Here is a 10,021-nt window from a genome sequence, read left to right on the forward strand (position 1 = left end):
CATTAAATTACTGTTTAACAGAAGCTGAACAGAGGTTTCAATGTGTCCACTGCTCATCAAAGTTTAAAAACCTCTGTTCATTAAGACGCCATGGAGAAAACAGCCATGGAATTCCTCAAATTAAACACCCATGCCTTACAGTTGACAAAATACAAGGGATATATATGGTTGGCTGTACAAGTGGAGGCATTTTAACTTTTAACTCCAGTTCAAGTGCAGCAATTCAGATTGTGAATTTAAGTGCAGCAATTCAGATTGTGAAGTTTTATTAACAACAGCCAGGCAAACAAATCCAGGTTTGGAGTGCCCACACATTGAGAGCATCAATATGCATACTTTGAGCCAGCAATAGTACTACATACAGAATTTCTCAATCAGATGAAACAAATTAGTATTTTATAACAAATTAGTATTTTATCAGAGAAAACTTACAGTCAATACTTGAACGACAGGAAACTTGTGTAGAAATGGGAATAGTTTTATGAGACAAAATCCAACTATTTCGCATATTTTTAGTTGTTCAAAGTATACTGCTTCTGTTTTATTTCACTTATTTCAATTGATTAGGACATTATTAAAGACAATATTAGGATATTTTATGTGCAGTGTGCATAGTCTGAGCAGTGTGTACAGTGTGGCAGTTACTAGCAGACGAATTACATTGCCTAATCACGTGGTTATAAAGCAGGATTTTGTTTAGTTTAGTTGCAATAATGAGAAAATACGCGAAGTATCCGTGTGGGACATGTTCTGCAAACTGCAAATTGGATTCTTTGTATTGCGAATTGTGTTTTACATGGTTTCATGTATCATGTGAATCTGTTTCTTTAAAAGACATGTACTTTCTCGGTTCATTAAAAAATGTGCCATACATATGCATGAAATGTTCTTCGTTCAGTGATGGGTCTTTCGATTTTTGTATGTCAGCAATGCGTTTATCCCAGGTATTTCGATTGCATACATTATGATTTAATGTTATAAATGGTTAACGTTTATTTATAGAGCTCCCGATTATAATTGGGATAGCATTAACTTTTTTAGTACAATTTATACAATATATAACCGCCAAGCTTCTATGACAGGTAATTTCTTTTAATATTGCCGCATTAGACAACGCATCCCTTTTTGATTTGTTTATTAACGGATGGTTTTCTGTATAACAAAATAAGAACGATTAAATAACGCAACGTTAAAGGAACAACAAAGTACTTACAAACTGTTTGCGGCTATTAATATGATACCATCATTTTGGATTTAATAACTTATACATCTGGAATAGGAAAGAATAATTGGTGAAACGATAAACTTAAAGCGAATATATAAAGCTGGCTGTAAACTAAACGTGCATACTAAACTTAAAGTCAATGCAACTACAACTAAAGGACGTATAAGAAAGCAAGGAAGTAAGCCAAACCCGAGTGATGCGGGCGGCGCTGATTGGCTAGACGTTAGAGCACATAAACTTAAAGGCACATAAACTAAAACTTAAACGCACGAACGCAAATACAGCACGCTTCATTGAACTTATATACGATTAACGGTAAATCAAATGCGGGTAACAAAGTAGGTTCGAACTTAAAGTTAACTAAACATATTCACGTATATCTTGCGATAACACACCCGCCCCATTAAGGTCATAAGCTTAATCGAAATATCGCAAGGAAACAGAATGCATCATAAAGGAGAAGGAAAGTTTATACGAGATCAGTAGATAACAAACACAACTTTGTTATTGGTCTCTCTAGAGTAGAATGTTGTGTTTTGACGCGAGCGGATCGAACTAGTCCGTGATCGTCTGGAAAAACCGCGATTATGCGACCGATTACCCATGAGCCACGGGGCTGACTGTAATCGATTATTAAAACAATATCGTCCAGTTTTAAGTTCGATTGTACATTGGTCCATTTCGCTCGTTGTTGCAGTAGGGGTAGATATTCTTTCTGCCATCGGCGCCAGAACACATCGGCCAGGTATTGTGTCTGCCTCCATCGCTTTCGACTGAGTGTGTCATCCTTATTGAACACTCCCGGTGGTAGGCTTTTCCCTGGTTTCAGTAGCAGGAGATGGTTTGGTGTTAATGCTTCCGCATCACGAACATCATCCGATACGGTGGTTATTGGTCGGTTGTTTAGAATAGCTTCTGCTTCGCACATTAGTGTCAGAAGACTTTCGTCGGTTGTTGTTTGTTCTTTGATCAGCGAAAACAAAATTTTTCGAACGCTTCGAATGACTCTTTCCCACACTCCACCAGAGTGAGATGATGTGGGTGTATTGAACGTCCATTTGATTTTTCTCTGCAATAAAAAATTGTTTATTTGGTAGTGATTCCATTCTTCGATGGATTGTTTCAGCTCACGTTCACCACCGACTAGGTTTGTTCCGTTGTCAGACCTTAGTTCTGTAACATGTCCTCTGCGTGAGATGAAACGTCGTAGCGCTTGAATAAACGAGTTTGTGTCTAGTGTATGGGCTATTTCGAAGTGTACCGCTCGGATTGCAAGACAGGTAAATACGACGCCGTACCTTTTTACTCTGCTCCTTCCTTGTTTTACGAAGAAAGGTCCGAAGTAGTCGACGCCCGCACAGGAGAAAGCCGGCTTGTTTGGTGTAATGCGATCGGTGGGTAGGTCTGCCATTTTTTGATGAAGTGCTTTACCGCTTCTTTTTCGACACATAAAGCATCTGGACAGGATAGAACGTACGCTTGAATTTGCTCGTAGGATCCAAAATCGTTCTCGAAGGACGCTCAGTACGTGTTCTCTTCCGGAATGGCCCGATACTGTATGTGCGTTTTGAATGAGCAACTTTGCCGTGTGTGAGTTTCGTGGTATAATAATTTGATGCTTAGCATTGTAATTAATCGGGGCCTTGTCAATTCTTCCTCCGACGCACAATAAACCTTCGCGTAGAATGGGGTCCAGTTTGCTTAATGGGCTCGACATCTTGATTGGTCGGTTATTTTCAATGCACGATATTTCATCGGCGAACGTTTGTCTCTGCAGCACCTGGAAGATTGCATTCTCTGCGATAGTCAGTTCTTCCACGGTCATTGCTTCTATTACGGGCTTAGAATTTACTTGAACTGTTGTTGCCGGTAGTTTTAGCTTTGCATTGGATTGTAACCGTCGTTTAAGTCGCAATAACCACGCTATGGTTCTTGTGAATTTGGTCCAGCTAGAGTATTTATTGAAAAGGTGGTGAATCGGATCTTCGTTAATGGGTGCGGTAAGCAAGGCCATGGATATTGGACACCTCTTTACTTCGTCGTCTTCTTCGCTGACATTCAGAAAGTCTGGTTGTGCGGGCCAATTCGTTTCTGATTTCCAGAGGAAATCTGGTCCAGTTAACCATCGTTTGTTGTTAAGGAACTCCTTCGCGTTAAGTCCTCGCGACAGGTCGTCGGCTGGGTTAAGCTTTGTAGGAATATACTTCCATTGATCCACGTTAGTTTTGTCTTTAACTACGGAAATACGATTTGCCACGTATGTGTGAAAGCTCTTGGTTTCGTTTTGTAGATACCGCAGGACCGTCGCACTATCTGTCCAATACACCGACGGCATTGTTAATATGTCGAGACTCTGCTGAAGCATGGAATCGAGGGTGGTGGAGACGGTTGCCGCGGTAAGCTCCAGGCGCGGTATTGTCATCGGCTTAACTGGGGCCAGTCGTGTCTTTGCGCATCCGAAGCTGCAGTGAACTTCTCCTTTACTGTTCACGCATCGTATGTACGAGACGGCACCGTACGCTTCCGTGGACGCGTCTGAAAAATGATGCAGTTGGGCCTGCGTTATTTTACCGAATCCTGCTGGCTTTAGGCAACGGGGTATGTGGAAGTTAGCGAGACCTCGCAGTTCCGCTAACCAGTTCGACCATCGGAGCCTTGCTTTGATTGGGATTGGTTCGTCCCACAGTAGCTTCAGCTTGCATAGCGTTTGCAGAAGAACCTTGGCTGGTTGGACGACCGGGGCGCCAAAACCTAGAGGATCGTACATTGAATTTACGATGGATAGGATTCCTCGCCGGGTACAAGGTTTGTCCTTTAGACGTATTTTAAAACAAAGGGAATCGCCTTCTACGTTCCACTGGAGGCCAAGGGCTCTCTCGACGGGCAGCGTTTGCTTTTCTAAATCTAGCCCCTTGACGCTACTTGTTTGTTCAGCGTGTGGAATAGCGTTTATGACTTCCCGCGAGTTACTAATCCATTTAGTGATCCGAAATCCGCCTCTCGATAGTAAGTGCTGTAAGTTGTTTACCATGTCGATCGCAGTTGCAGAGTTTGGAAGGGCCTTTAGGCAATCGTCTACATAGAAGTTTCTCTGTACCGTTTCAGCGACGTCCGCTGGATATTCGTCTGCGTGGTCAGAGGCGGTTGTCCTCAAAGCGAAGTTGGCACAACTAGGCGAACAGACCGTTCCGAAGAGGTAGACCGTCATTCTGTAGTCCAGCAATTGTCCGTCCAGGTCACCGTTTTCCCACCAGAGAAAACGAAATAGGTCTCTGTGCTTCTCCGGGACTCGTACCTGATGAAACATTGATTTAATATCTCCCATTATGGCTATATTGTTTTGGCGGAATCGTTGAAGGACCTCAAACAAGGAATTAGTTAGATTGGGTCCGGGTAGAAGGTTATCGTTTAAGGATGTGCCCTTAAACTTAGCAGAGCAGTCGAATACCACTCGAAGCTTCCCTGGTTTCTCGGGATGATAAACTCCATGATGTGGTACGTACCAGGTTGTGCGGTCTGTCGGCCTAATAATTGTAACTTTCTCTGCATATCCGCTATGCAACATGTCGTCGATGGCGGTCTTGTAGTCGCTGAAGAACGTTTGGTTTCGGGTGAACTTACGTTTAAGGCTGTTGGCTCGTTGCTCTGCTTGGGCTCGATTTGGTGGCATTTTTAAGTCGACGTTTTTGAGAGGTGGTGCGATCTCGTAATGGCCATCCGGTAGGTGACGTAGTGAGGTTTTAACCAGGTTCATGAATTGTTGATCGGTTCTAGACAGCTCTTGCTTCGCATTTTGATGACAATCCTGTATATCTGCACACAGAGAACATATATTTTCCGTATGCAATTTTAAAGAAAATGTTTTTACTGTTGTTGGGCGTTTGCTGGGGCAGTTAAACACCCATCCGATTGACGTTCTTAGCGCGTAATAGTCTTTATCGCTTGCGACGACTTGTTTTGGTTGTAGAATTTTCGGATTGTCGTTTCCAATTAGCAACGTTACTTCCGCGTTTATGTTCGGGATATCGATAAAACTGAATTCCGGGAACATAGCTATGTCGTCCTGATGTGCCATGTCGTCCTTCGTCACAGGTAGTTCTTTGGTTGAATACATAGGGTTAACAGTTATACGTACGTTTTCGTCGAGATCAGCGATTTCCAAGTGTTTTATCAACATGACGGTTTGGTTGCGCAGTTTTCTGTTTATTGTGGTTGTACTTATCCGGATTGGTGGTCCAGTGATACCGAGGTCGGAAAGAAGCGAACTGGTTATGAAGGATGAATTGCTACCTGGATCTAGGAACGCGTGCGTAACGATCGTTTTACCGGAACGCGGGTGACGCACCTTTACTGGGAGAATTGGCAGAAGAGCTCTCATTGGTTTATGCCCTTTGATGGCGGACGTCGTTGTATGGTGGCTCTCGAGACGTATTGGACGTTCTGGCTCTGCATTGTGGAGATCGGGCGTAGGATGAAGCAGGGTTGTATGGGCTTTAGTGCAACCGGGTTTTTTGCAAGGGTTTATCCGTCGACAGTGGGAAGCCGTATGTCCACGTTGTAGGCAAGCTATGCACAACATTTTCTCAATGACAAATGAAAGACGATCGCTGTAGCATAAGTTTCGAAATTTCCAGCACTGATTAAGGAAATGTGGTGCGTGACACATCTGGCATTCCATATTAGTTACCTCTGTAGCAAAGGACTTGGGGGATTGAGATGACGTACGTTGAAGGGAAGTGCGTTTCTCGTATCTTGATGGAGTGTACATGTAGTTGGTTGCTTCTCTTGTTTTCTTCGTAACGAAGCTGGCGAGGTGGTCTATACTTATTTCCGTCATTTTAGTAAACAATATATCGTCGGCCACGGATTCCCAGGAGGTTTGCCATTGTGCGGGCAACCGACGTAGTATTTTTTCGATAATGTCCATACTGTCCATTTTATGGAGGTAGTTGATCCCTGCTAATGTACATGTGCATGCCGTGAGTTTTGCGGAGAACTCGATTAACCCATGCTTATCTGTCAAACGCAGGGTAGGTCCGAAAATAACTTTGTCCATACATGCTCTTGCTATCTGGAATTTTTGTCCGAACGTTTGCTGAAGTAGATCTCTTGCCCTTTGGTATCCTTCATTGCGTGGCATGTGTTGGCATCCTTGAACCAGGAGACCGGCACTACCTTTAGTGTATTTGGCGAGAAAGAACAGCTTTTGTTTGTCGTCGGATAGTTTGTTGGCGACTATCGTATCGAACGCGTCTATAAAGTTGCAATATTCTGATGGATCGCCTTCGAACGATGGTGGTTCTTGTGCGGGTAACCTGGAACATAGACTTGTGAGGATGGCGTTGTCGACCGGCGGTGGAGCGGATTCGACTGCTATTGGACGCGTTATTGGTTTTGCTGGGCATGCAAACATGGATGATGAGGTGTTTGGTGCCCGATGCTTCGTCGATTCGCCCAAATTGTGGGAGTTGTCTTTCAGGCAGCTCATTTCCGCCGCCGTTTCAGCGATTTCTGCCTTTAAGAGCAATTCCCGTTTCCGGTGTCTGTACGTAAGCTCTTGCTCCTCCATGCGGCGTTGGCGTGCGAAGTTTTCTGCCTCTATTTGTTGTTTTCGGCTCAATTCCTCTTCCTCGAAATCGAGGCGCAGTTTTATTTGCAACTCTTCCAATCTGTTTAGTTGTTGTTCAGTTTCGGCCCGCGCGATTAGAGCAGCGCGTTTCTCTTCTGTGCTCACCAGCGTGGTCTTTGAAGATAGGCTGGTGCGACTGTTGGAATGTTGACTGACAGCTTGTGGCGGCTCGTCGACGTCGGAGTTTGACATCCTTTTTAAACGCTGTTTTGTCCGGACTGTTATGTTAGATTGCAGTTCATCGACCGTTTCAGGAGGGTCGGTAAAACTTGCTGCAAGCATTGGTGAATTTGATGCAGCTTCTCCGATTTGGTTTCTTGTTGAATCCATAATGATGGGTCTTCTAAAAGCCAGTTTAAAACTGTATAACCGCCAAGCTTCTATGACAGGTAATTTCTTTTAATATTGCCGCATTAGACAACGCATCCCTTTTTGATTTGTTTATTAACGGATGGTTTTCTGTATAACAAAATAAGAACGATTAAATAACGCAACGTTAAAGGAACAACAAAGTACTTACAAACTGTTTGCGGCTATTAATATGATACCATCATTTTGGATTTAATAACTTATACATCTGGAATAGGAAAGAATAATTGGTGAAACGATAAACTTAAAGCGAATATATAAAGCTGGCTGTAAACTAAACGTGCATACTAAACTTAAAGTCAATGCAACTACAACTAAAGGACGTATAAGAAAGCAAGGAAGTAAGCCAAACCCGAGTGATGCGGGCGGCGCTGATTGGCTAGACGTTAGAGCACATAAACTTAAAGGCACATAAACTAAAACTTAAACGCACGAACGCAAATACAGCACGCTTCATTGAACTTATATACGATTAACGGTAAATCAAATGCGGGTAACAAAGTAGGTTCGAACTTAAAGTTAACTAAACATATTCACGTATATCTTGCGATAACACAATATATAGGACACCCGTTGAGCAACTGTAATGCCGTTATCTCTGCCGCCTATAATCATTTTCTTAACCGCAGGCAAGTAAAAGGGGAATGGCGCACCTGGTCGATTGCGCAAATCGAGAGGCAATAATACTACGAAACAATAATTTCAATCACAAAATACCTGTACCCTTTACTTTGGATAATAATCTCAGCATTGATAGTTACTCTACTCAATATAATAGTGCTTTTCCTGGAATGGTACCACTAAAAACAACCGGTGATGGTAACTGTCTGTTCAATGCCATATCAACTGCCCTGATTCACAACGAAAGCATAGCAATGGAGCTCAGGGTAAGATGTTGTCTGGAAATGATTACAAACAAACAGTTTTACGTAAGTCATCCCTTAGCAAATTCTTTATATCACACGATTGTCTCCAGCTTCTCTAGAAGTCATTTTAGTCCAGGACTCAAGTTACAAACCCCGAGGTCGTAACGTTCCAGTCCTATCTTAAATAGTCTATGTTCTGATTATTCAAAAATGTATTCAGTTTGAAGAATTTTTACCTGAAACAGCAACACTGTGTCCTTCAGCCACACAACAAAGGCCTTCATGCTGTATAGAGCTGAATCTGGCAATTTGTTGTTACAAGTTACATAGGCAAGAGAGATTATTATTCGTTTATGTACCAGTCGTATAAGTGTAACACGGTTATTCTCACATCTTAAATACTTTTCTTAAAACATCCCCACATTTAAATTTGTAGTGATGATTACTTTATTTTTTATTTTATTGTTTATCAGATACTTCGGATTTGTTAAATTTTTGTGTTGTGCAAAGCAGCTTATAAAAATACAAGTTGGGTAAGCCTGCGATGGTTGTGGAAGGAAGACTCGTGAAGAGCGCGCATACTTCTCCTATTGCTTTGTAATGCAAGCATAGCCGATACTGATTGACTCTAAATCGTTTCTATCACTTAAACCTTTGTTGATAAACTCTATTTGTTTACAGTTCCTCATATCAAAGTTATATTTTGTTTACAGATAAATTCCAGGATGAGGTATACCAAGGCAGTGCAAACACCTTATCTTTAGGAGTTTGTGATCTTTATCAGATACTTCGGATTTGTTAAATTTTTGTGTTGTCTGCCACTGCAAAGCAGCTTGTAAAAATACAAGTTAAGCCTGCGATGGTTGTGGAAGGAGGACTCATGAAGAGTGCAGCAAAGCAAAAATATGTGCCAATACCCATTATTTTTTCATGCGTGAATAAATTAAACGTTCTAGTAAAACCGATTGTTGTGTTGGTACTAGAGTTTTAAACTGATTTATTTAACAGCAAAAATTTGTGCTAATATTTCTGCATGGGTAAAACAGACTAATATGTTAGCACTTAGTTTTAAACTTATTGAATTTATGTAACACGGCAATGAAAAAAATACCACAATACCCAAAATCCCACCACGCCTAAGATACCTTTAGCGGACCACAGGGCCAAGGGTCCCGGTGCCGTAGAAACTGAAAAAAATGGGGCCATGGCCCAAGACACTTCGGGGCCACGGTGCCGTGCAAACTCCTATTGCTTCGTAATGCAAGCATAGCCTATAGTGATTGACTCTAAATCGTTTCTATCACTTAAACCTTTGTTGATACACTCTATTTTTTTACAGTTCCTCATATAAAAGTTATATTTTGTTCACAGATAAATTCTAAGATGAGGTATACCAAGGCAGTGCAAACACTTTTTCACATTATTTTGCCAGTTCTGAAAAAAATATTAAACTATTTTTGAAATTTCATGCTTTGTTTATTTTATCATATCAAAAAATAAGACCATGGCCCAAGACACTTCGGGCCACGGTGCCGTGCAAATCCTATTGCTTCGTAATGCAAGCATTGCCCTATACTGATTGATTCTAAATCGTTTCTATCACTTAAACCTTTGTTGATACACTGTATTTTTTACAGTTCCTCATATCAAAGTAGTATTTTGTTCACAGATAAATTCCAGGATGAGGTATACCAAGGCAGTGCAAACACTTTGCTTTAGCCACGGTGACATTCATTTTGATATAGTGGGGTGGAGAAAGTTGGAACATAAAATGAATCTACATAATATATATACATGAACATGCCAGTTATATTTTTAATTCGGATTTTTTAATTGTTAATATAACCGATGTGTAATATATATAAATATAATATGTATAGTAAAGTTTATTTATATATATATTTTTGTTTCACAAATTGGGTAGTACTTACA

The 10,021-nt window shown here is 41.4% G+C and overlaps 1 protein-coding gene across 2 annotated transcripts; it reads right to left on the reverse strand.

Annotated features, from left to right (window-relative positions):
• Positions 1 to 1,269: 1,269 nt before the first annotated feature.
• LOC149726465 (uncharacterized) lies at positions 1,270 to 7,781 on the reverse strand. 2 transcript variants are annotated; one of them, XM_089890929.1, is made up of 2 exons: positions 7,375 to 7,781; positions 1,270 to 7,313 (listed from the first exon to the last, which is right to left on the reverse strand). In XM_089890929.1, exon 2 carries the CDS (start codon positions 7,182 to 7,184, stop codon positions 1,695 to 1,697), a length of 5,490 nt encoding a protein of 1,829 aa, XP_089747055.1. In that variant the 5' UTR covers positions 7,185 to 7,313; positions 7,375 to 7,781; the 3' UTR covers positions 1,270 to 1,694. The 2 variants fall into 2 exon arrangements, with proteins under 2 accessions (XP_089747055.1, XP_089747056.1); XM_089890930.1 differs by having other exon boundaries at positions 2,038 to 2,294; positions 2,524 to 7,781.
• Positions 7,782 to 10,021: the final 2,240 nt, after the last annotated feature.

Source organism: Ciona robusta, chromosome 12 (genome assembly GCF_009617815.1).
Source record: "Ciona robusta chromosome 12, ASM961781v2".
In the NCBI taxonomy this organism is placed as follows: Eukaryota; Metazoa; Chordata; class Ascidiacea; order Phlebobranchia; family Cionidae; genus Ciona; species Ciona robusta.

Coding starts and splice junctions, on each gene's coding strand:
- LOC149726465 (XM_089890929.1), bottom strand. CDS start 7,184: ATGGATTCAACAAGAAACCAAATCGGAGAAGCTGCATCAAATTCACCA.